The 27,935-nt window shown below is 34.0% G+C and overlaps 1 protein-coding gene across 2 annotated transcripts; it reads left to right on the top strand.

The window, feature by feature from the left end:
• Positions 1-5,137: 5,137 nt before the first annotated feature.
• Positions 5,138-16,392, top strand: LOC142539236 (serine/threonine-protein kinase TOUSLED). 2 transcript variants are annotated; one of them, XM_075644533.1, is made up of 16 exons: positions 5,138-5,983; positions 7,352-7,438; positions 7,635-7,832; positions 9,840-9,890; positions 10,118-10,225; positions 10,377-10,421; positions 10,522-10,634; positions 11,670-11,736; positions 12,269-12,341; positions 12,940-13,037; positions 13,114-13,293; positions 13,389-13,599; positions 13,885-14,149; positions 14,354-14,408; positions 14,582-14,743; positions 16,094-16,392. In XM_075644533.1, the coding sequence occupies exons 1-16, from the start codon at positions 5,753-5,755 to the stop codon at positions 16,187-16,189; spliced, it is 2,040 nt and encodes a 679-aa protein (XP_075500648.1). In that variant the 5' UTR covers positions 5,138-5,752; the 3' UTR covers positions 16,190-16,392. The 2 variants fall into 2 exon arrangements, with proteins under 2 accessions (XP_075500648.1, XP_075500649.1); XM_075644534.1 differs by having other exon boundaries at positions 5,144-5,983; positions 12,269-12,335.
• The last annotated feature ends 11,543 nt before the right edge of the window (positions 16,393-27,935 follow it).

Genomic DNA, 27,935 nt, shown 5'->3' with positions numbered 1-27,935 from the left:
TGGAAGTAACCGTGCTACATCATGATATGTGTCTTCCACTTTTTTTCAACATATATATGGTACTTATTTGGGGAAGATATGTGATATGGTATTTCAAATTATTGGATTGTTGATATAATTTTCAGGTGAGTTGTTTTTAGTAATATTTGTTTAGCTTTCCTTCCGTCATTAATTCTTGTGTTTCCCCCAACCTTACTGCATTTAATTAGATGTGATAAATTGCATTGTTGTTTTCAATCCAACTTTATGTCCATGGTAACTTTTTTTTACATACACGAGACATATTTCATTGCACACAAATTCCTTCGTTGTGCATGGAGAATGGAATTGTAAGCAAAGTTTTAGGCTTCCATGTACTATTTTTGTCCAATTGTGCTTCTCAATGTGGTTTGAAAGATTTTAAATAAAGGAAGAAAAAGAAAATGAACTTGTAAAAAGTATGAAACTGCCTTGATAATATACAGTAACAACTCAACTATTCTCACTTCAAAGCACTGTATATGAATGTATAAAGTTAGTCTTTTGATTCAGTTGTTTTTGTCTCCTTGAGAAATGATAATTTGAAGATTGCAATCACACATACTTAAAAAAAACATTAATAATGAAAAATGCTTAACAAGCATTATATCAAATACATTTATAATTAACCATTACTAAGGTGAGAATGAACCTTACCATAAGCTTCACAACAATTTGACAAAAGCAGCACATCAATCTAACTAGTGCCATCTAAGTACGATAACATATATACGTTGTTGAGAAGCCACAAAAGACACAAAAAGAGGTCATACACACCATTACAGTCAGTATCCAAGTAGACTCTCAGCCACGGTTTTTCATAGGTGAGCAACTAGACTGTGAGCTTTGGATATCAGTTTGTTTTCCATCCGCACACGTTACCTCCACCGCCCACCATGTTTGGCGCATTGATGCAATCCAAAGTCTTCATCCTGCTATAGCCAGCAGCTTCAACATTGAGAAGTACATCATTCTTTGCCGTCAGCCTCTCCTTATCACATGTGGATTTTTTGTCTGCACGAGAAACAGTTACATCTTGGACACTACTGGATTTTTTACGTTTAGGAGGTGATGGTAAAATCTCAACTTCATCGTCTGAAGTGAGATAAATATACCCGAAGTCTTCTTTCCAATAAATGGGTAGCAGGTATTTCCAACTACTTGTAACACTATCATCAGAAGCTTGTGTCTTTTTCTTACTCATTCTCATGTTGGAGTAGATGATGAAGATTGAAATTTCAATATAATATTAGTTCTTTTCTGTGCACTTTATCTCATTTGGTGATAAGCTTTAAATAGAAAATTTGTAGACACAACTAACTCATTAATTTCAGCCAAAACACAACAATCAAACTTCACTTCAATTGATTTGATGCAGGGAGTTGTAAGATTCTGCACGAAATGAATATGCATTCCTGTAGCACATCAAAATCAAATCTTTTGGTGGTTGGATAATGTAAATGCATGTAATAATTACGAAGTTACTTCATTTATATAAATGCTACACGAACACAATTTCTGATGGAAAAAATGACTGATATGCCAGGTACAAAGATCGTAGGTAGGAAAGTAGACACATTGAAAAAAATTAACAGAAAGGATACATACATTCATTTGATGTGATGCATTAATAATGACAAATACATGACATCTGAAGAAGCATATACAATATCTTAACAAAATCTGATAGTTGGTGCTTAAGATCAATTAAAATATTACATCGGATATCACAATGCATTAGTAGACCGAATAAAAAAATAATATGTTTTAGCAATCTGCATTAAAATCAAGTGTCATGGTTGGTGGATGTAAGCAAATGTAGATATCTTGCATTAACTTGATTGTAAGTACAAAACATTAGCATCTTAAACGATCCCACTGCATAGTGGTCTAACACATAAACAAGTTAAGCCATGCATCTTACTTGGACGCAATTAAAAGTAATATTGCTAAAAGGATGACACAAAGCCAGGGTGCGTAGCCATAGTATGGGCTGGGGCTGGGCTCAAGCCCAACAAAGATTATCAATTTTTTTATATAGACATAGTGTAGTCCAGTTATTTCCTTAAGCCCATCCATTACAAAAATAAAATGAAAAGAAAAAAAAAGAGAGAAAGTAAAAAAACAATAGAAAAAAAAAGCTCATCTCTCACAGCTTCAGGAGCGCCTGAAATTGGAATTCCCATATCAATAGAGCTTCTCACTCTCTGAAAGTGCTATTTATTCTTTGATTGATAAATTTTATCCCAATGATTTTTCCAAAGATGACATGAAACATTTGAAGACTCAATTGGATCATTACAAGCTTGATGTATTTGAGGATCCGAGGTTTAAAGATATTGATTCTCTTCCGAAATTATGCTGACTTCTAGTTGAAACAAAGAAGTCGAGGATTTATTTCATTATTGATAGACTGATTCGTTTGATCTTGACTCTTCCAGTTTCCACTGCTACAACTGAGCGAGCATTTTTAGGAATGAAATTTCTCAAGACACCACTTCGCAAAAAAATGGAGCATGAATATTTAAACAATGCAATGATTTTGTATATTGAGAGAGAGAGATTGCTCATGACATTGATATAGATTATATAATTGATAGATTTGATCTTTTGAAAAATCGAAGGTTGCGATTAAAGTAGTGTTTATTTAAGTTACCCTCTTTCGCGTAAGTTTTTTTTTATTACGAGTACTCTTTCATATGATTAATGTTTGAACTTTTGAAAAATATTTATCCAGATTTGATGATTATATTGTGAAAATCGTGGATTGCACTTAATCTTTATGTCATGTGAAAAATGTTGTATTGATTTCTAGATTAATTTTTTTTATTTTCTAGCCCCCCATATTTTGAAATTCTGGCTACGCCCCTGCACAAAGCAATGAGAAAAAGCAACCAAAACAACGACATATTTGCTCTCCAGTTAATTTTGGGGGTGGTCGGACATGCTTGTGAATGTTTGAGGGCGAGATTGACCTGTGTTCGATGTTCGACGTTGATGACTCAGCTTTGTTTGACGACTCATCGAAGGGAGGCTCATTGTGCACGTTTTTTCTATTACCAAAGTTGGTCGATGGTGCACCACTTGACACACTTCCGTTAAAAGTTGGTTCCATATTAGGCATGCTATAGAGTCCATGGTATTCATCATACCATATAAATTTGTTTGGATGCTTCAAAGATACCGGACAGATATAGTAATACTTCCTAAGACGGGTAGCAAATTCTTCAGCCTGCCTTAGAATCATTATCCCATGCTTGCACTGACATTGGGGTGGATTTCGTAGGTCCATAGCAAACTGCATAGTAAATGTTCAAAATAATATATTAGGAAAATTGCATTGAAGAAGAGTGTAGTGAAATGCAACTATCGAATAAACAAAATAATGAAACTTGGTTCGTCTCCAAACTTGATTCTTCACTGAGAAGCTCAAGAACAGTGTGTCAATGACGAATTTTTCACAAAAATAAGTTCGGTAGACATATTGTGGACAGCTGAAAAGTTTACACATCATCTACATTATTTGACATCTATGAACTAAGATAACCAGTATTCTTACCATGGAAGATGCTACAAAACTATCATTGGTCGTAAACATCCGTGCGCTGAACATCAGCTAACAATAAATTTACAATATTACAACACAATTAACTATATATTCCAAATTATGTGATCCCTAAATCAAATTTGAAAATAAAAACACGAAGAACAGTGGGATGAAGTTTTGTTACAAAAAAAATGCATGACCTGGTGAAACAATAACTTCTAATTAAAGAAGAAGAAAATGCTACAAGATCTATAACAAAGACACAAGCTTCACAAACCTAGATAGACGTCGAAAGCCCAAAAAAAATGCAGCGAAGAAACGAAACAAAAAAAGTTGCAAATTGGGAGCCCACCGTTTTCTTCACCAATATTGTTGATTCACATGCTGAGCTGATTTAATGGTTGTAGGAGAAGGAGAAATAGAAGGTGACGTGCAAATTTGAACAAGTGAATTCAAGAATGGGAAAGTGCTTTACTGGAGAACAATGATGAAAGTGAAAAATGAACTGTACACTTATTTTCGAAAAATGTGTAAGGGCATTCTAGTACTTACGACTGATTTTTTTGTTTTTTTTTATTTATGTGTATTTGACATCAAATTTTGTCACACTTTACCAAACAATATATAACATATCATATGCAGTTTAGTGATCCATATCTTAAGTCTTACTATCACTAACACATCAGATCCTCGGTTTACTCAATCACACATATCAGACGCTCTCCAAGAATATTACTTTTTATTGTGAATATTGATAGAGTTGACCTGTCTCACAGATAAAGATTCATGAGACCGTCTCACGAGAGACCTACTCTACTTTTTATTCAAAGAAGACCCAGTTTACTAACAGTTTTGGCATGATGATAAATCCATCATTTGACACCACAATTATTTTAATATTGAATTAACTTTATTCGCTACGATCTCGCTATGCTAAAACATGCTAAGCTAAAAATAAAACCTCAACTAAAAAAAATCATTTTAATATAGAAACATCATACTTTATATGTATTTATCTAATATATTACTATTCTATCACTATATATAAAATATGAAAATGTTAAAATAACTTTGTTTTGGTTTTTGTTTGGATTGATGGTTCAAGGTGTTTGAATTGATAGATTCGAGTATGAAGAGATAATGGTACAATGATATTCATTTGATGGTCTTTTTTCTTGACCGATTCATCTTCTTATTCTATTGATCTAAATTGCATTCTAGATACCGATAATCATAATATTAGATTTTATTATAGTTAGATTATGTCGAATTAAATCTACTTCGTTTTTTCTCCATTGTAGAAAAGAGATCTCATCCTCCACTTAAAAATGAAGAAAATGAAATTCGGGAGGTTGCATGTACTATCGAGCCAAATCAAATCCGTTTCGTTTTTTCCCATTGCAGAAGAGAGAGCCCATCCTCCACTTAAAAAATGGTGAAAATGGTGTTCTGGAGGCTGCATGTAATATTTGATCTTCCAACTTCCGATCAAATTTCAATTTTTTTGACTCATTTGAATGAACAAAATCGAAATGAATTTCAAATCAATTTCATATAAAGATGTGCAATTTCAACTTGATTACGATAAATTCTCGGATGTCATTTAAAATTCATCCAACAAATAATTGAACAAATTAAATATCCCCGTTCAAGTAAAATCCATGATACAAAGGGGAAAAAAAAAATTACACACAAATAACCAGACTCAGTTGCCTTCGTTAATTATTACATAAACAAATCTACAATATAAGAATTTTTCATTGAGAACAAGTACAATCACAATTTTCCATTCGCCAAATGCCAACTTTCAAAAATCTTCCCTCTCCATTTTTCTCTCTTTCACTTGCTCAGTAGTCACCAGATAATCATCGCTCAGCACAAGGAATCGAGAAAGCCATGTGTCTCTCTCCGCACACCCACTCTGACAACTAATTTCCGGTGAAGTTATGAATTTCAAAACCGATTTATGATGTATGCTTGCCTGTCATGAATCATTAATTTACTGATTCCTGTTAAAGGGTCTCCGAAAAACCCTTTCTTTCATTCGGAATCCCCGAATTTTGCAGCTTCTGTTGATGTTTTCTTGTGTGTGGATGAGTTTGTCGCTTTTACCCAACACAATCTGTTAGTTTTTACCTGCATTAGCTGGAGTTGCTATCACAATTGAGTTGAATTCAATTTCCTTCGATGGGGGACGACTTCATTTTGCAATTTTCCTCCAATTCGTCTAACCAATCTGATCAGTCCTCGAAGATAGCGAAGCTGGAGGCCAGAATGGTGGGCAAGGCTTCCTCTACAGCTGTCACACAAAGCCAAGTGCAGGTCCAGCCCAAATCGTGGTCTGCGGCCGGGAAGTTTGGTGGGAAGACCGAGAGTCTGCCCAATTCTGCTATTGATAGTGATGATTCTGATGATGATGTGAGTAATTGATTTGTAAAAGCTGGTTATTTTCCCATTTATTTGTATTTTTTATTTTTGTTGTTATCGAGTGTATGACCTCCTGCTCACCGAGTGAAGTGAAAATGAATATTGAAGGAGAACTGAGGAGTTAACTTGAAAGCTGACGATATTTGCTGCCTCAAATTGGTTTCCCAATGACATGCATTTTTTGTTAGCATATGTGGACAGTGTTGATTGCAAGGAAATATAAGATCTGGTTATCATGAACTCACTTTTTATGAAATATAACATAAATTGATCAATGAAACGTAAAACGAGTAACACGTGTGAGACATCAAATTCAGTTACTTTGTTTTGTCGAATATGCGTAATTGCTAGGTTGGACAAGTATTTACTTTTATCTTGAAATGGTAGTCATTGATAAGAAACACCGAGAACTAGACACGTGGAATTGTTGGTTGGCATATGTATTGCCGTTACGATTTTGTTATAATTTTATTATTGATGTGGGTGATTACTATCTTCGAGTCACCAACATGTGTAGTTTGATAAGAACATCTAAGTGAGTTCAAAATTTCCAACTTTACTTTCATATAGTTTTCAATGCTTTTATAGATCACAAAAAGTGTAGGTTTGATGCCAACGATATATAATTTTATCCGACTAAATGAGTTACACGTGGGGAGGGATATGTTATCTGGGAGACACTTCCCTTTCAACTTCCACGTGTTAAGCATTGGTGTGGTATGACTTGTCAGTTTAATTCAATTATGGACCATCATAAAGTGATCGTGAACACCATATTGACATCTAGTCTCCATACAGCATCTCCTGCTAAGAAACATGAAGAGAAGAAACTCACACTTGAAATCACATGTATCATATCATCAGTGCGAAAATTCATCGAACAAGACCATTTTTTCCCTGTCAACATATATTCTATATTCTGTTGTCATGTTATCAAACATAAATCCACTAGCCCATACCCATTACCCATTATCTATGATATTTTTGTATTACTTTGTAGTGTTATATTTTGATACGTACGATATGGATGTGCATGTTTAGTTATCTAACATTTAAATACATTACACACACGCGCACTCTCTTGTCTCTGTTTTCAATCAACAAGAAACAATAAATGGCAAGAGACTGTGTAGAGATCCCAAATTGCCTTGTGCGTGAAAGGTTGGATTACATGTATACCCATCCCATTGTCATTTCTGTATGCAGTGAAATCTTTATGGTGGATTTTAATTTTGATAATTTTTTGCTGTTTGTTTGTTTTAGTTCCAGATTTTTCAAGCATGATTCTAGACACATTCCTTCTATTTATAAGCATATGCATTTATTGCTCATTTTGACATGTTTCTATTCGTGTTGTAGACTGGAGGGGAGTTTCTCATATTAGCTAATACTCAAAAGAGACGTAAGGTCGAAGAAGATCTTGGCTCTACCGCTGTTCCTGTTGAGGTATATAATTTGTGGTACTAATTTGCATGTTGATGTTTCTGAAATTTCTACTTATATTGGTCTTTACCCTGCTTGTCCACTGTTTGAAATTGCAATGGCATGCTATTTCTTAGTTTACTTCTTTGGTTACATCTTGCATTTTTTCTTATATTTTACTATTTTTAAGAGTATACTAATGCTTAAGGAAATGTACCAGGTAGTGAGTGACACAAAGCAAAATATCACAGAAACATTGGAAGTTAACAGCACAAGCGTGGAAGCAAGTAAGAGAAAACAAGGCCGTGGAAGGGGGAATCCCGTGTCTGGTAGAGGTCGTAATCACCGTGTTAATGATCAGGCAAAAAATCAGATGATTTCTCTATCAAATGGTCAACTTGAAAAGTCAAATCAAAAGGTGTGCTTGATTATTTTTTTCAAGTTTTGAATCTTATGAGGTCTTATTTTTCACTTTACCTTAGAAATGATGCACATTTACTGAATACAAACAACAGATTGTCACAATTCTGACAGTCCGACAAAAGCCTTAACCCTAGGTACTTAAAAGACGACCATAGAAAGCTGGATGCACATTACTTGCACAGCCCATTGTTTACGTTGGGGACCTGGGATTTCATTCCTAATGAAAGTTATTATGTGGTTAAAATATCAACTGTGTACCTCAGTGCCTGTTATCAACTATATCTTTTAGTTCACCTCGTTGTCCATTGTCAACAAGACTTTTTTACAAACACTTTGAAAGAAAAATGTATTTTAATACATAGTCATCAACAAAGGGGCAGAAATATGTTTTGGCAGCAAACACAATGAGAGCCCCTCTTAATTTTACAGATCTCAAAAACTCACATGGTTCCAGAATAGGAAAAGAAACCTCGAGACTATGAAAAGGGAACTCTTCCTTTGGCACTATAAGTAAATGGGATTGAGTTCATTTTATTACTTCACTACTTTATATGCACATATATTTAAAGAATTCAAGGTAGTTATATTACCATTTTTCCACCATTTGCCGCATGTTTAAATTTTCTTCTAAGACATAATCTTCCAGATCACATGGTTTGTTTAAGATTTTGAGGCTCTTTCATGTGAATACTTTATGTCTACATGCATCATTTCCTAAATAATATAGGAACCAATGTTTTCAGCCGTGCTTTCAGAATCGGACCTGACAGGCCAGTTCGATCGGGAACCATTCACAGGTCCTGTCCGGACAACTCTAAAAAAAACTGTTTTACCGGTCAAACCAACCAGTCAAGAACCGGTTAACATTTTTTTTATTTTTATTTTTGGTTATATGTATATGATTATTTGGATTTTGAACATTTTTAAATATATTATTTTAGTATTACCGGAGCTTATTTGATTTTTTAAACTTTGGTAAATATATATTTTTATTATTTATATACACAAGTAAGATATTTAAAATTTAAATATATTATTTACTATATTATGTTATAATATAACAGTGCTCTGGTTCGACCGTACGGTTGAACCGGTCCGATCAGTTGAATCACTATTTTAAGGTAGACCGGTTCGATCACCTGTTGGTTTTCAGAACCTTACTCAGTCATTGATTCGACCGATTTGCTGAGAAATTATGACATGTCGTAAGTTGGCATGAAATAATTTGATTGGTCAACAACCAATCAAGAACTTGCAAAATAGGATAAAAATTAATGAACTGGCAAAGTATGATAAAAATTGAGGAACCGACAAAAGATTTAGAAACCAGGTTATCCTCCCTTTACACGGTTCAAAATCATATGCTTCCTCTTCATTTCTCTGTCTGTATTTGAAAGATTTTATTGCTATGGAGAACCTCTAGTTCTCTAATCTCCCTTTTTAAAAGTTTCAGTTTTTCTTCACAAATAAGAGAAAATGATGACTCTACCAAATCTGGTATAACTAACCATAACATTTCGGATTCTTGATGTGGGACATCATGAAGATCTCGAATATAGCATTTTCAATATAATTTACATATTTGGACGCAAGTATTTGCTTGCATGCAAATTTCCCTGAACTAAATTGATAGGTTTTATGGCTTCCGGTGACTAATTTAAACAATACATGTTTAGGTAAATGAATACTTGTTTTCATTTTTTTACCTTCTTAGCTAACAATTAATTTGCATCATCCTGTATATACTGTCCAATTGGCAATGTTTGTTTGGTGGATACTGGATACACCTTTTTACAGTGATTTTAATGTCGTCACAATAGCATTTTTTTCCAAAGCATTTACTTAATTTCTTGTCTTCTAACTCAATTGCTTTGAATTTTTTTTCCATGGAATAAAATGGACTGATATAACCAAATTATATACGAATAGTAGTTTATTTGCTGTTTCTTCTTGTATGTTATCTCGTGCATTTACTTGCACTTTTGTCTGTTGGGCTACACAGGATGGTTACCTTGTGGAGCAGCTTGGACATGATGGCCGCTCATCAATTGAGGTTTTCTTGTTTCTTTTAACCTTTTGATAAATTTGAGCTCAATTTGTTCAATAATGTCAACCTTGAATCCTAGTCCAATCACTACGGTTACTGCCTCAATATTATGGTTGCTGAGCCTTTGAAACAATATCATTTGAACGGCTTTAAAAAAATAAAAATTATAAACAAATAAATATAATTTGATTTGCCGTTAATTAATTAAATTTGTCTGTTATTCAAAACATTAGGAAGAATTGACATCCTTACGAGCAAAAGTTGGAATGTTGGAAGAAGAAGCGAGAAAATACCGTGAAGAGGCCTCTGATTATCAGAATCGTTGTCAGCAATTACAAATGGTAATGTTGCTGTGTTTTTTATTTCTCTTGGATTTCTGGAAGTCGGTGGAGAGCATCTGACTCTTGTTTTATTTTTAACATGAAGATGAAATGACTTTCTCTTTTAACGCAGTACTCTGTTTGGTTCTGATTTGTTTTTCTACTTGAACAGGAGCTAAAGGATCTGAAAGATTATGAACAACAGATGAAACCAAAGGTTTGTTGTTTCTTTTCTTCTTTAGCTTGGAATTTTGCTAAGTAAGTTTATTTCCTGCAGTCATATCTCATATAGTTACTTTAATATTCTTTTGATGCAGAGAATTAAAGTAATATCCAATATATTGATATCAGTTTCAAAAGCAGAGAGACAAGAAGCAAGGATGAAAGTACGCCAAGATTCTTTAAGACTCGGCAATGTCGGGGTCATCAGGTACTTCAAAAGTTCAAAATTTCACTGAGTTATTAGCTTGAATATCAAATCATGTTCTGCAAATCCAACCGATTACATCAGTCAGCCTGTTTGGTGACTGATCCAGCATTTGTGTTTACCGGGGGCCAACTTGTGATTGAAGAACTGAATTTTTGTAAAATATATAATCGGCAGAACTTTATTTTTGGAAGTTTCAGAATAAGTAACTGTCAAGTTGGATTTTTGTGATTTTTTGAGGATGCAACGATGAGAGCTCTTTAGATTCTCTAATCTTGGACTTTTGTTATATCAGATTTTTGATATATTCTTTTTTATTGCTTAAGATGCAAACAAACCAAATCCATCTGAATATTAACTATTTTTATAATATATTTGAGGTCGAGCTTAAATATTTTTAGACCATTCACCATTTTATTTTTTAATAAAAAATAAAATATTTATAATATTTAGTATTTCATCATTGAATAGCTAAGTTTAATACTTTTGATAATTTGATGACCACAAGTGCTGCATTGTCACCTTTTGCTTGATCATTAAAATTTGAAACAATAAATTTGTATAAAATATGTTCCATTTCTAGACCGTTGCCAAGCAATTTAGATCAAGTTCCACTTCTAATTTGAACCACAGTAATCGGTTTAATCACAACTAGAACCATTAATTTTAGAGCCATGATTAGATATCGCATCTCTTGCAAACATTATAATTGATATCAGTTATCATTTTATCACATGTTCTCATATGCTAATTTGATAGTCTCTTCTCGAATTCATGGATTTCGATTATGATTTACGAAGCAATATTCGAGCTACCTCGAAAAGCTAGTGCACCGGCTTGGTTCGTTTGCATTCCGATTGTTGTTACTCCTACCTTTCAAACTTTTATTTGCGAAAAGGTAGTATTTCCTTTGTTACACACCCCTTTTAATGCGACTAATAATTAGAGAATCTGACCAACAGCTGTCATTCTCTGCTGCGCTTTGGTATGATTATTTTGTCAGGTTATGTTAAATTTGTTCTTCACTGATTTGGATAGGACGGGAACTGTCATATCTGAGGCTTGGGAAGATGGGCAAGCACTGAAGGACATAAATTCTCACCTTGTATGTTGCTACTTAAGTCACTATTGATTGTTTTCACTCTTATTTTTGTGTTCCATTCCAGCTATCTGCATTATATTGGGTTTGGATCATTTTAGAAAGTATGGCAGCTTGATGCTGCTTTGTGTTAGGCTTTGGTTCCGAATATTAATCCTTCTTGAAACTTGAATGGACCTTATCAATTAAATTTGGATATCCAACTTTTTTTTCCCGATATTTCTTTTGCAGTTAATGAATGATTTTGACTGCTCGTTCTCATGACCTTTGATTATGTTGTGATGAAGTTTTCCTGATGGTCAGTTTTGTGGCACCATCTTGTAAACATGCTAGAATGTTATATAATTTGAATACTTATTGTTTCTTACCTATGATTAAGTTTCATGCTTAAATTTTGTAGTATAAATGATTAACTCAAAGTGCCTTCTATCTGCTTTGTGTTATTTGCTTTGTGAGCATATATTGGTTGTCCCTTTGCTTATCCAGCCGATACATATTGTCTCAATGATTCTTACACCGATGCAATGTATTTGTTCAGAAAAATTTGTTGGAGACAAAAGAGGCTATTGAGAGGCAACGAAAATCTTTGAAGAAACGCCAACCTGGTAAAGGTTCTCACTTTTTCTTTATGAATTTATGATTCTCAAGGCTGTAACTGTTATCATCAGTAACAATGATCTTTCTTATCGAACATTTCAATGCATCATTGAAATGATTTAAGGTGTAACTTCGAGTCTTGTACCTTGTTATTGTGAAGACCGTGATTATGATATGGAATTGACGTCTGAACATGGTCAATGATGATGTTAGATAACTATTACTTGAAGACCGTGATTATGATATGGAATTGACGTCTGAACATGGTCAATGATGATGTTAGATAACTATTACTTGTAAAAAATTGGTCAATATTTGTTCTGAAGTAACTGAACTTAGCCTCATTGCTGTTGGGTGGATAACTCAATCTCTTTTATAATTATCTCATCTGCTTAGTCGAGATGGTCCATTGCTGTTTTGTTTATGTCTCCATCCGATTTTTCTTTCTCGTTTGTTGTTTGTGCTAAGAAGCATTTTTGTACCCTGGAATCTCTCTATGTATAATAATTTATGATGCAATTAGCTTCTTTGTTTTAATATTCTTTTCATTCCCTCTGAGTGATATTCCATGTATCAAACAAACTCCTATGGCTTTATGGTTGTTGATTGCAGAGAAGGGTGATGCAACTGAAACAGAGGGTGGTACTCAAGAAGAAGATATTGTCATTCATGATGAAATTTATAAGTCTCGCCTAGCTAGCATCAAGCGCGTGAGTTGGTTCTTTTTCGTAATTGTTACGGTTGTTATTTAATTTCTTATATTTTGGCAACTCGAACTGTTATTAGGAGGAAGAAAATGTAATGCGTGAAAGAGACCGGTATGAATTGGACAAAGGAAAGCTAATACGGGAAATGAAACGCATAAGGGATGAGGATGGCTCTCGTTTTAATAATTTTCAGATCTTGAACCATCGTTACGCTCTGTTAAACCTTCTAGGGAAAGGAGGATTTAGTGAGGTTTACAAGGTTTGGACTACAATGAAATGGATGTTTCTTTCTTCTTGATTTGTGAAGCGAGGATTGAAATTCTTGTGACGATATTTAATAAGAAATATTGGCAGGCTTTTGATTTGGTGGAACATAGATATGTTGCCTGTAAGCTGCATGGTTTAAATGCCCAGTGGAGTGAAGATAAGAAGCAAAGTTACATACGACATGCAATCAGGGAGTACAACATCCACAAGACGTTGGTTCACCGTCACATTGTTCGGCTGTGGGACATTTTTGAGATCGATCAAAACACATTCTGCACCATCTTGGAATATTGTAGTGGTATGATTCATATGCATTCTACCTTAATTACTCAATCAATGAAATATTCTCTCTTCCAGAAGACGAAATATGAAAAATTCAGGACAGAATTGATGTATACCCCTAGAGTTATCAGGCCATGATATTGGACGGGCGTATTAATTGCTCATTGCCTCATTGTATGCCAAATGCACGTGATTATGTATAGTCAAAGATGAATTCCACGTTATATGATTCATTCTATTGGCTGGAGCCTACTTTGTGGTCGACTGTAATAATTGAAATCAAATAATTATCTTTCTTCAGGCAAGGATCTTGATGCAGTTTTAAAATCTACTCCTACTCTGCCAGAGAGAGAAGCTAGGATAATTATCTTCCAGATCTTTCAAGGACTTGTTTATCTGAACAGAAGATCGCAGAGAATTATCCATTATGACTTGAAGCCTGGAAATGTCTTATTTGATGAGTTTGGTGTTGCTAAAGTCACAGATTTTGGTCTTAGTAAGATTGTAGAGGATGATGTTGGCTCCCAGGGCATGGAACTTACATCCCAAGGAGCTGGAACATATTGGTAAGTTATCAAGCATTTCACATTTATTTTGCCTAGCATATTTTTTCGAGTTTCAGATGTGATAGAAGCTGGCCATCCACTGTGTTTATCTGTTTTTCTGCCAAGATATCTTGCTTTATGGGCTGCCTTTTTTAGCTTTTCGATTGTTAATGCTACTTTTGATTTTCAACTCATTCGTGATTTATTATCTCACTGTAATGTCAGGTATCTTCCTCCGGAATGCTTTGAGCTGAGCAAGACTCCTCTTATATCCTCGAAGGTCAGTGATTAAAATTTTCCATTGCTAACAATTGTTTTGAAATTGGATCTAAGGATGATGAATGCATACATTTCTCCAACATTAGTTGATGGTACACTGGCCCTTCTAGGTTATTCAAGTTTCCAGTTTAATTGCTGTAGAAACTTGCTAACTTTCACTATTTTTGGAAACAGGTTGATGTTTGGTCTGCAGGTATTTTGTTGTACCAAATGCTGTTTGGCAGACGCCCTTTTGGGCATGACCAGAGCCAAGAACGCATTCTGCGTGAGGATACAATCATTAAAGCTCGTAAAGTGGAGTTTCCTGCAAGACCATCTGCATCAAATGAGGCAAAGGCAAGTTCTTTTCCAACAGCTTCGTTCTTTATGGTTTTTGCTAGTAACAAACACCTTCTCAGGACGGTCCTGGACTTGAATTTGGCTTGAAATTAAATCTAATCTAACATACATATAAATATATGATTTTTAATTGTGAATTTTCTAATATATCCTCATTCATTTAAGTTAGCAAATTAAATCAATGGTTTTTTTAATGGTTTCTTTTGGTAATTCATTGTACATCTTAAATCTTAAATAACTTTGGACATTAATGCATATTGAATTCATCAATTTACCAATGATTTTTTTTTTGTTGCTACTAAAATTGATTGCTTAAAATGAGTTGATTTTTTCATTGTTGCTAATGAATATTTAATGTTTTTATCTTATCTTTTCTTTTATTTTACATATAAATACATCACTTTTATAACAAATTGATTTTTAAAAATGAACTAAGAAGCATCATATTTTTTAATTTAAATATGTCATTTTGTTTTTGTGACACTATTTTTTCTTATATATATTTTTTTATGTTTTCGGGTATTTTTGTGCTTATTATTTTTATTTAACATTGTTGAAAATATTATATGCATAGAAAACTTAAATCATATTGTGTCTACACGCGTTTACAAATTTAGGATCAATGTTCATATTGTGTTTTCCGTGAAATGGGTAAACTCTACCCGTATTTACAATAATAATTAATATTTTTGTCATTAAAAATAATACTTTTTTCATTAGTGAATCAAATAGGATATTCGTCTCACAAAATGACTCGTGGGCCATCTCACAAAATTTTGTATGTTATTTTATTTATATATCTATTTTATTTAGCAAAATCACAATTGATATTTAATTTAATAAATGTTTAGTTGTTTTATTTGAACATTATTATGATAATTTAGTTAATTAAGAGAATTTTATTTAACAATATTTTGTCTATATTTACTCCATTTGAGTACATCGTGATTTTGATTTTGATAAAATTTATATTTGGATGAAAAATATATTTTCTAATTTAAAAGAGCTGTAGTTATGTTATAATCACGCAGATTGAAAGTGTCACATGAATAAGTGAATATATATGATTTATTGTCATAATATATTTTCATTTTTTGTTTTTTTATATATATTTAGATCGATAAATACTCATAAACAATATGTTATTCGATTTTAAATATTATCTAAATCTCATTATAATATATTTCATTATTAGTTATCTACGTGCATCGCACGTATACATTCCTAGTTCACATATATATTCGAGCTGGATTTGAATTAGTATTCATTACAAGTCAAACAATAGTTAGTACATCTCAATCGATTTGCATCACTACGTCGAACCTTAAACGTTATATTTTATTTCAGGATTTTATTCGTCGGTGTCTGACGTATAATCAAGCAGAGAGACCCGATGTTTTAAGCATTGCTAGTGATCCATACCTCAACTATACAAAGAAGTGAGGAAGGGCTATACAATACAGAAACCTTGGGGAATTTTGTATAGTCTTAATCCCTTGGTAATTTTAATGCCCTGTTTCATTCAAATATGTTTTGGAGTTATTTAATTTTATTTTTTTTCTGTACTACATCCTCCTTTGTATCTGTTGTGTACAGCGACCACATGTTTTTGCAGTAATGAAACATGATAATGGAGGGGGGAAAAGTTTGATTTTAATTGTTTATCATATTTCCTTGTGTTAGGGAATAAATAAATGAATAAATAAGTCTCTTGCGAGTCGGTGTCACGAATCTATATCTTTGATACATGTTGAGTGGTCCATAAAAATTATTCTTTTTTTATGGGTTGGATCGGATATTAATCTCACACAATTGACTCAGAAGACGATTTTATAAAAAAATTTGTGTAAATTTAAAGTATTTTTGCCACCACCCTTGTATGCATTAGTTACTCCAAAATATATTTAAAGCTAAAACTTTCTCAGTTAAATGGAAAATCGATTAATAAATTATCAAATTGGATTTTTTACTTTCTTGGGTAAATTGCTCATGAATTCCCAAATCCAAACTCAACTTTACCCAAATTCTTTACACATCAAAAACTTTCTAAACTCCCTAATACCTTAAAATGGACAAAAATATTCTTATTCTTATTTTAAGTTTAATTGATCCCTACGCTTTCAAAATGGTATCAGAGCGAAATGTTGATTTATTTCAAACACAAATTTTATTATTAATAGTACTAATTGTATGAGAAGGAGAATTTTGAAAAAATTATGAATCCGAACTTAGGTTCTAGAAAAATAATTTACAAGACTTATTCCAAGATTTTGGAATATACACAAGTTTATCTAACTAATGTTAGATATCAGAAACAGAAAAGGACGCATCAGAACCCTCAGGTAAAATCTCAGGTAAACTTATGATTCAAGCAAATAAGTTTCTGGAGATAGTACCAGACTCCTCTAAGCTCTCTTTAGATCTTAGAGAAATCCAGAAAACAGTACAAAATTATGGTAACATGCTATATTTTGTACCCCAACGAGTTGAAGAAATTCTTAAAACCCAGGAAGAAATTCTTGGAATATTAAAGGATATTCAAACAAGAATTCAGAAACTAGAACAACAACCAGGTTCTAGTAAAAGAACTTCAGGAGGATGGTTACCACCATCATTTGGCACCGAACCTTTGTTACATCAACAAGGGAAGGCCAGAGTGGTGTCAAAACCATTGACTGAAGAAGAAAAGATGATCAATCTAATTAAATATGTCTCGGAAAAGAAATTTATCTGATGACAACTTTAGAAAGGATTGGTCTGGAGGATCTACAAGAGCTTGCAGAATCTTTTGCAAATCTGAAAGTTGTAGATCTAAAGATAAACACAGCAGGAGGTGAAATACCTGCTATAATCTGGTCATCTACTCAGGAACCACCAAGGGAAAGTGTGGGATCTCAGAATGTTGACATGAGAGAATCCCAATCTGATTTCCATACTGGTGGAGGATCACACCCAGCGGGTACAAGGACAAGGAGAAGTCAAATTCCCTTGCACCAAACACCCTACGGGAAGAATGTTTTAGATCTAATACATCCTTACGGGGTTATGCTTAACCTTGATGTATTATATTTTAAAAACAGAGAGGATCTCATAGGTGATTGGACACCTGCTATGAGAATCGCAGCAGATACACTTGATCTCAACAAAGAAGGATTCGTTAAACTTTTAGAAATGAGTCTTATGGGATCAGTGAAGATTGCTTGGGACATGACTTCATTAGAAATGAAAGAGTCAGTCCTGGCCGGAGAATCTCTAAGCGAGATAGCCGGAAAAATGGCTACCCTATTTAAAGCACAATTTATAGGGGTAGACTAGTTTAACAGTCAAGATACAGAGAAGAGAAAGAAATATACTCAGGCTCTGTATAGTCTTGAATTACACGATATATGTTTAGTAGATGAATACATTACGTTATTCACTAAATATCGATGGAATTCAGGAGTCGAAGAAGATATAGCTATGCAGCTTTTCTTCGCAAAAATACCAAGTCCCTGGAGAGAAATGCTCATAAGGGAATACGTACTTGGAAATCCAGATACGTTGGCAAGAAGAGCCTCTTTCCTTAAAGGAAAATTGGCAGAATGGTGCCATATGACAGCATTACAAAAGAATTACAAACGCTTAAGGGGTATCAACAAAAGAACTCATTTGTGTTGTAAAGAGAATGATCTTCCAACAATTATTGGAAGTAAACCACAGAAGCATAAGAGGAAAAGTTTTAGGACTCATCCTTATGCTCGAAGTGGAAGAAGTTCTTGGAAACCAAGAACTGTTTGGTCTAGACAGAAAGTCAGATCTTATGAGATATTTGTTCATACGGAAATTTTGGGTGAAATAAAAGCAGAAAGGAAATTAGCTGTGTTCAACATAAATTATCAATGAATGAATATTAAGATTTTTATCGAGTAAGAAATCTAAAAGCTTGAAATGGGGATTCTAGAACTTTATGGGTTATAAGTGAAGTTGATTTATTAAAGTTAGTCTAATGCTATCATGGGATAACTTATTACGCTAATATTAAATTAAGCATTTGAGATACGTAAGAATGCGACATTCGTTTCAAGGAGGAAAGTCTAAGAGTCTTAGGCCTCAAAAATATTGTAATTAGGAAGATAATAATTTAAGCATGCAACTGATGCGAGAAGGGTTTTACTAATTAGGTAGAAGATCATTATTGTATAATTGGGTTTTATGGATTAACGTTATTCGAGATTTAAGATTTGCAACAATTTTACATTCGGGATGTACTTGTAAATAGTAAGTTAAGTAAGTTTGGTGCCGTAAGATAAAGATTCGATTCAAGGAACTTAGGCTATTATTATTATGGAGTTGAGATAAGGTTTAACTTTTAAGTATATTACAAAGTATAAAAGTCGATTAGTAATTTTTGGTGCTAAAGTTTCTCAAGTTGAACGGCATAAATGCTAATATAATAGGTCAATGAATATCCTGGGTATATAAGAAAGTAAGACGCAATAAAATTCAGACTGTCATTTCTAATATTGGGAAGTTTAAGAAAAGTTGAAATTTGAGGTTATAGAAAAATGAAACTAGGTTACCATGAGTAGTAATAAGTTGAGTTTCGCAAACAATGATTTAGAAGGTAGAGTTTATTAGAATTGAGGAGACGTAAAGACAACTTAACACATATTTTATCAGAGTAGCGCAGCGGAAGCGTGAATTATTGGAATATTAGAATTAAGAATCTAAAATTTATGTATATCGAGGATAAGCGAATTTCGGGGACGAAATTCAATTTAAGGAGTGGAGATTGTAACGTCCCAAAAAAAATCGAAAAGTCCACGTAAACCACATACATGCAAATTATTAAATTTCTTTGGTATTTTATTAAATTGTTTTAAAGTTTTAAATGCATTTTTATTTCATTAATTTGTGTTTAAATATTTTTATGCATAATACATGCATTGTAGAATTTAATTCATGAAATTTTAAAGGTTCATGCATTTAAGATTTTTAAGTTTCATTTCGCGCTCGAACGAGGAACGGAGACCGGGAAATTTTAAAGAAAATTATTTTTATTACACGATTAATTTTTATTAATTAATATGAGATGTTTTAAAGGTATTTTTCAAGAATTGAGATTTATTGGATATTTTAACCGCGATAGGATACTGATAGGATACTGATTTTTATGAAAATGCATGAAATTTTATCGATCCAGCGTTGTACATGCACGATTTTTCAGTTTTTCTTTGAATGCTTGCATTTTTCGGTTGCTACTCATAATCTTGCTGATATGTGGTGCAAGGGGCTGCTGTATAAGGTTGTCAAGGGCCTGTACAGTCCATGGTCGTAGAGGTTTAGGTGCTGGTGTGAGCAGCTTGTTTGGGTTTTGATGATAAAGGATGAGGGCCGATTGGTTGTGAGGTGTGTGGTTCGATCCAAGCTCCTGTTACACCAGCTGTGCGAGGGCTTGCTCCAGCACAGGATCAGACCCTAGGGAGGTCTGAGATGGGGCTGGGATAGCTTGAACTACGCTGGAGTCGCCGGATCGAACGATCAAGTCATGTTTTGAAAGGTTGACGCGGTAGGAACTCCTTGGTGTATAGCGGTCGTTGGTCTTGTGCAGCTTGCATTGAGCTGAAACCTTGTGTCTAGTGTGTCAAGTAGGGTCCCTAGGTGGTCAAGGGGAGGTCGGTTCATGGCTGGTACGTTGGGTGTGGCTAGTGGAGTGAGTTTTACGGAAGGTAGTGCACAAGGGAGGGAAATTGGAGAGACCGAGAGTTATGCTATTTTTCTGGAAATTTCAGCCGTGAGTTAGGAGCCCGAAGTCATGGTTTAAGGAGCTTTATGGTGTTCATTAGGTGTGGTAAAAACATGGGAAAAAATTGATTAAGTTAATTGATTAAGTTTCGAGTCGATTCGAGTTAAAACCGAGACCCCGGTCCAAGTTTTAAAACATTTCGGTTAAGTTATGATATGGGCTCGAGTTTACGTCTAGGGATGCTTTTAAATATGTTTTGGGACATTTTTAAGAGTTTGGTAAGTTTCGGATCAGAATAATGAGTTTTAGATTTATCCGGGATTTAGTCGCCGCACGAAACATTAATTAAAGAATTAAATTGAAACGCTTAGATTTAAGCTTAATAAAATTATGGAAAATTTTATTTAAGTTCAAATAATTATTAGAAGTCTAAGTTTTTAATTTGGAAATTTTATGATAAGGTTTGGTTTAATTCGGGATTAAAATGTATTAATATGTTATAGTTAAAAATTAATTTTTAAGTCATCTATTTAAGCCAAATAAAAATATGGGAAAGTTCATGTAGGCTTAAATAATTATTTGGGACATGTTAGAGTCAATGGAATTAAGAAAATGTCAAAGACGTGAAATTTTACGTCTAGGGAGAAAACGGTAATTTTTGGGTTTACAGGGGCAAAATGGTCATTTTGCACCCGGGATGAGATGTTGGTCCTGGCAGCGCCCTGAGCACATTTTATCATGTTTTAAATGTTTATGCATCATGTTTACGATTTTTACGCAATTATAATAAATACGGTGCATGTTTGGTTTAAAGGAAAAATTACGTATATGCATTATTTTATTAAGTGATGAATATGATGACACGTTTTGAAGGAAGTGATTTAGTTGTGACTAATACGATGACATGATGATATGATTGGAGATATAGTGAGGGAAAAGGCCCCAGAGAGAGCCCGTTTACGGGAGAAGGCCCCAGAGGGAGCCCGACGATCGTATTTCCATTAACATGATATGATGATATGATAGGCCAAGGCCCAGTTGACGAGTGAGAGTGTCGCTGGTGTCCCCGCCGCCCAGTACTGTGGTTACACGTAGATGGATCCATCGACTGACATGATGACATGATGATACGAAAGTCACAGCTAATGAATTGAATTCAATTAAAAAGAAAATGTATACGTATATGATGACATGAGATGACATGCTTTAATACGATATGATTTTACACGACACGTTTACGTACATGATAACAAGAGATGACATGTTTTGACACGTATATGATGATATGAGATGACATGATTTGACACGACTTGATTTTATACGACATGTTTATATTCATGTTTTTAAAGTTCATGAAAGATATGTTTACGTATATGATGATATGAGATGACATGCTTTGACACGACATGATTTTACACGAGACTTTGATGTTCATGCTTTTAAAGTTCATGAAAGATATGTTTACGTATATGATGATATGAGATGACATGCTTTGACATGACATGATTTTACACAACACGTTTACATTATGCTTTTAAGTTCATGAAAGATATGTTGAGTATGATATTTTTCACTGCTGTGTGCTAGGTATATGTACTTGTTATTAACGGTGCAGGTGTGTTGAGTCTTTAGACTCACTAGGCGTGTGTGATGCAGGTGAGCTTAATGATGAGGAGACTGGAGGTGCCGAACTCTGAGTAGCCAGACCTGGTAAGGTGACACGACCCGAGGACCACATGTTTTCCGCATTGCGATTTATGAGATTGAGAGGAAATGAATATTTTCATACGTTGATGATTTTAAGAATTTTATACGTTTATGTTTACGTATGATTTTAGACGAATTGGGTTGTTTTAAACTGCGCTATTTTTACTGACAAATATTTAAGATCATTTTTTTTAATGTTATATTTTTATATTACGATTTTTACTCCTTTACGTTTACGTTTGATGTTGGTCATTTTAAACTGTGATATTTTTATTGTAAAATAAAGACGATTATTTTAAATGTTATTTCGAAAATGCGAGCTTTTATTTTAAAAAAAAAGTCCAGTAGAAATTTAAAAATGAGTGAGACGTTTCATTCTATTACCTATCAGATTTCATATGCTCTATCTAATACACATCATTCTGAGTTGTGTATTAGAAACGAGTTCATTGAAATACCAGAGATATTTGGAAAAGTTGCTCAGGCAATTTATCCAGAAAGAGTCGAGTTTCCTTTAATACAGGAAACAGATATCCAAATACAAGACAAACCGATTCTACAAAGGAATTAAAGTCTTAGATTGAATCAAGAAGACTATCTTTTCAGGGAGATAGAATTATGAGTTACAGGTGGGGAAAAACACCTGTCATAAAAACCCAACAGGAGCCGAAAAGTTTTTCTACAATGGGAAAACTTAGAAGCCCAGAAGGGTGGAGGAAATAGAAATAGTATTTGATATTACTAAGAAAAGGAATCAATTTCCTTGTAATTCAATATACTATTTGGAACAACCTATGATAGGAACTTACCAACGACTGGTTAATATCGGAGAATTGGAAGTTCATATTCAAGGAATTCCAGGGAAAGAATCAGATCGACTGATTCTTGGACTATAGTTTCTCGAGGAACATAAACCTTGGAAACGACTAGAATATGGAATGGAGTTTATGGCAGAGGATAAGATGTGGACAATCCAATGACTACAAGTCCATTTTCCATATACATTCCAGTAGGAATGTTGTATGAACAATATAAGGCAGAATACTTTGCTGCTTATATTGATTCAGGTGCTGGAATCTGTACAGCAAAACGAGGAGTTTTTCCAAATAATTTGGAAGAAGAATTATCCAAGATTGCTGGAAGAGATTTTTCCAGAAGAATCTTAATCTTATGTAAAGGGATTAAGATGACAGAAATCATGATTGGCGGTGCTGGGCAAACACCTTGGTACAAGGTAAAGACACCACCAATTTATTTTCATGATACAGAAGCTGACATATTGTTAGGAAATAATTTCTACAGATGTTCAAGTCCTATACTCAAGAAAATGAGGCTAGAAGATTAGTGTTCACAACACCCTGTGATCATAAAATCATAGTCCAGAGACTAAGAGAGGCATTTTACAGAAAATTGCCGATCCAGTTTCGCAGCAAGCGTGGTGATTCAGGACAACTCCTGAACCCAAAAATGAAGGATTCTAGACGGTTTGGAGAAACAGTGCTCCAGTTAAGAGCAGATCAAGTACTCCAACCAGAAGATATAGAATGCCTTAAGATAACTCTACAAACAAATGAAGTAGAGTTCGAATCTAAGGCATCATTGGATGATGTCAAGAGAAGATCAAGGAAAACTACACTGAAGATCCCTTGGTATGGTGGGACAGAAATCAACTCAAAGCTTGCCTTAAAATTAAGGAAGGCAAAGAGTATGAATTTGTCCGTTGTAAGCCTATCCCAATGAATATCATTGATCAAAGGGATATGCAGATTTTAATCAAGGAACATTTGAACCTTGGTTTAATCAAAGCAGGTATATCACCATATAGCAGTCCAGGTTTTCTGGTAAGAAATCATGGTGAGATAAAACGAGAAAAACCCAGATTGGTTATTAATTATCAAGAAATTAATAAAATTCTGGAGTTTAATGGGTATTTTATACCTAGTAGAGAACACTTGATTAGTTGCATACGCAACGCCAAGATATTCTCTAAGTTTGATTGCAAGTCTGGATTCTATCAAATTCAGATGCAGGAAGAAAGCAAGAAATTCACAGCTTTCTCCACACCTCAAGGACATTATATTTGGGAAGTATTAAAAATGAGATTGGCTAATTCACTTCAGATATTTCAAAGGAAAATGGATAATCTTTTTAAAGATTATTTTAAGTTTATGTTTGTTTATATTGACGATGTTTTAATAGCAAAGAAAGCAGTCATTGCAACAAGAAAGATTGAATTTCTCGGAATTGAAATCGATGAGTCAGGAATAATTCTGCAAAAACACATAGTCGAAAAGGTGCAGAATTTTCCAGAAAGTCTCAAAGACAAGAAACAACTTCAAAGTTTTCTAGTAGTTGTTAATTTTGCTGGGATATTTATAAAAAACCTAGCAAAACACATGAAGGTGTTCAGTCCATTATTGAAAAAAGATCCAAGATTTATGTGGACAAAAGAACACACAGAAGGACTTATCCATTTAAAGGAGGTTTGTAAAAATCTTCCGAAAATGGCTATTCCTCAAGATAAAGATGATCTGATATTATATACTGATGCCAGTGATCATTGGTGGGCAGCAGTTCTTACTAAGCTCATACCAGATGGAGAACAACCATGTAGATACTGCAGTGGGTTATTCTCAGATGCAGAAGCTATTAGATGGCATATCAATGAGAAGTAATTTTATGCAGTAAAAAGGGCTTTTGAAAAATGGCCATTATTTTTACTTGCAAAGAAATTTACTTTGAAAATTGATAACACACAGATAAAAGCTTTCTTAAGGAATAGAATTGAGTTTAAACCTGAGAAAGCCAGATTATTAAGATGGCAAGCACTATGTCAGAATTATATTTTTGATATTGTGATAATAAAATCTCATAAAAATATTCTTGCAGATTTTTTAACAAGAGATGGACAGCATTGACATTGATGCTATTATCAAGATGCAGAGACATTTGAGGGAACACCTTGAAATGCTTCAAACCGAGTTCAACAAGTTGGTCGTTAACGCAGAAGTTGCGGGAAGGCTACAACAAGCTGATAAGAGAATTGTCTCTGATCGAATTACAGGTTGTTTACAGGCATATACTCAGTTATGGTCTGTAATGCAAAGGCCTATCCTCCAAGGCATTGAGAAGCCATTGGTTTCCCAAATGGAGAGTTTTCGAGTACAGTACTCTATACCTGGAGCAGGGGATTCAAATACCCCTAGCACAAGTGTTAAGTCGGGATCATCTCCAGATGAGTCGGCTGAAACAAAAATTGAGACTCCTGATCCTTATCTTGAGTCATCAAGTCAACCCTTCACCTCGGGGATTGAAGAGAGAGAGATCAACCTTAGGCCTCGTACTGACAAAGCAAATCTAAGTTGGTACTAATGAAGTTACAATTTCTCCATTTCAGGTTTACCAACAAAACTGGGAGAAATTAAAAACTGAGAGTTGGCATTAACCCAGCTACCAACAGGGTTGATATTTCAGGAAAATATCTTCGGGTATGGATGAAACGTAATTCATATCCCAAGGAGGTCAAAGCTTGGTATGAATTCGGGGCTCTTGTCTCAGTTTATACTACATCACCCAGCTTTCCGGAAATTTCAGGTCTACCAAAATGGATCCAGGAAGCTGTTCACGAAACTTGGGCGAATAATGATTATTTGTCCAGAGGAGATGTTTTGGAGCTATACTTTTTCAGTGCAGCACCAGAACCAGCAGGAAAAGGTACACATGAAGCCTTTCATTTCATCAAGTTAAGGAGGCCAGAAACAAACATTCAGAAATTTATCAAAGATCCCCCGACAGTAGAAACACCCCTGGTTGCTTCAATTACTGAAGATGACATTTCTACCAGAAGAGCTTGGGGTCTATGGGCCTGTCTCACTGAGATGGACAAAGTCAAGTTTCCGTTCAAATTTTATAATCATTCAGTGAACGGATCATTCCTGTTAAACACCATGACAGGAAAAACAACAAGTTTTGCAGAAGATTTATTCGAGAAAAAGAGAAATATTTTGTGGAACAGCAAGCTGCTGGCAAGTAAAGAAACTCGTCGGAAATTCAGTAACATGGCACATGTAGGAAGATGGTCTGAAATAATCTGTCCAGAATGCCAAAACCAGAAGGAACCTGAATTCGGTAAAGGATTCAAACTCAGATCTGATCGAAAACACTTTACCGACACAAGAACAAGTGGGGATGGACCACATTCACGTTTTCCTCGAGGACACCGAAAGCCAAAGATTCCTCGACAAAATTAATTGTGGACATGTGACTAGCCCACTAACAAAAGAAAAACCCACCATGTGAGTGAAATAAAAAGATCACCAATAATAGGTGGAAAAGGACACAAGAACTATTAATAATGAGTGGTAAAGAACGGAAAAACATTGGATACTTTATTTAAAAAAGGAATCCAATAAAGCAAACAAGAAAACTGGACCCAAACTTTACACTATAAATAAGGGTAAATGGAATCAGTTAAACACACCAAAATCAAAACTTAAAGATGTATCGTCTATATCTGAAAGTTTTGAAAAAGAGAATCAAGTATAAAAGAACTCAGCTGGAAGCTCTCAGATCATTAGTCCAAATGTTCAAAGAAAAAGATGATGAGATTACAGCCGATATCTTACAGACACATTTCTACTGGTATATCAGAGAAATAAAAGAAGATGAAAAGTTGATTTCTAGACTAATCATCTAGAAAAAGACATCTCAAGAAGATGGAGGGACCACTCAACCACTACATGGTCCATATGCAAGCTGTAAAGGCTTATCAAGATTTGAAGTCCGAGTTTCAAATCCGAAGAAGCCTTCTATAAATAAGGAAGCAGAAGGAAGATGAAGGCATCGATCAACCTCTTCATTTTTCTTCAAGCAATTTGTAATATTTTCTCTTTAAAGTTTATGTGTGTACTGAGTTCAGCTACGATTAGTAGCTAAACAAGTTTCTCCTCCTCTACAGGAGGTTACTATGTATTAATAAAATATTGGTGTTTGAATAAAGAGATCTTTGCTTCTAGCCCCTCTCATGTATTATTTTCAAAATTTTATCTTTTATTGTACACCCTAAGGTAAGAAACGAATTAGGGTTGTGCCAAGTGCTGATGAAGGAATCTACGTTGGTAACCATCGGTTGCGATCGCGTGGTTGGGCTGTGAGGAGCAGTCTGTAAAATACGGTGGATATAACCCGGTGGTACTCCGGTCAAAGAGGTAAAAGATTTAATTTATTTTACGGAAGCATGATGAGCCATTATTTACAAATGAAAAATCAATTATTCAAAATAAAGATAGAAGGGTAAATTTGAAAATTTAAAAGGTATGGGGAGTTGAAACAAAGTTTTAATGGGTTATGGAGTAAAGTGAGAGTTGAGAATGGAAATAGGGATTTTTTGACAAGTTCCCCTACTTTCTTTTGGCATGTTAATGAATCAAATTCAAAATATAAATATTATATTTAACTAATTTTCAATATTTATATTAACAAGAATTAAATAAAAGGATGATATGTGTTTGCATAAATTTTAAGATAAATTAGAGAATGCTAAGAGAGACTAATGGCCATTAATAAATTATTATAAAATAAAAGAATGTATTTATATTTTGAAACATTATTTGAATCATTAATTATCTTGTAAGAGTTAAAGATATGATAATAATACGTAGATAAATAATATAATATAATAAAAAAATAAAAATTGATAATTAATATAGTATCTGAATTTTTTTAAATAATAGTTTATTTGATTTGATGGATAAAATG

This window comes from Primulina tabacum, chromosome 3 (genome assembly GCF_025594145.1).
Source record: "Primulina tabacum isolate GXHZ01 chromosome 3, ASM2559414v2, whole genome shotgun sequence".
Taxonomy (NCBI): Eukaryota; Viridiplantae; Streptophyta; class Magnoliopsida; order Lamiales; family Gesneriaceae; genus Primulina; species Primulina tabacum.
Note: the sequence above shows the minus strand (reverse complement) of the source record. Positions and strands in the feature narration are given on the sequence as shown.

Coding starts and splice junctions, on each gene's coding strand:
- LOC142539236 (XM_075644533.1), top strand. CDS start 5,753: ATGGGGGACGACTTCATTTTGCAATTTTCCTCCAATTCGTCTAACCAA. Junction 10,635..11,669: donor GGCAATGTCGGGGTCATCAG/GTACTTCAAAAG, acceptor TGATTTGGATAG/GACGGGAACTGTCATATCTG. Junction 14,409..14,581: donor CTCCTCTTATATCCTCGAAG/GTCAGTGATTAA, acceptor TTTTGGAAACAG/GTTGATGTTTGGTCTGCAGG.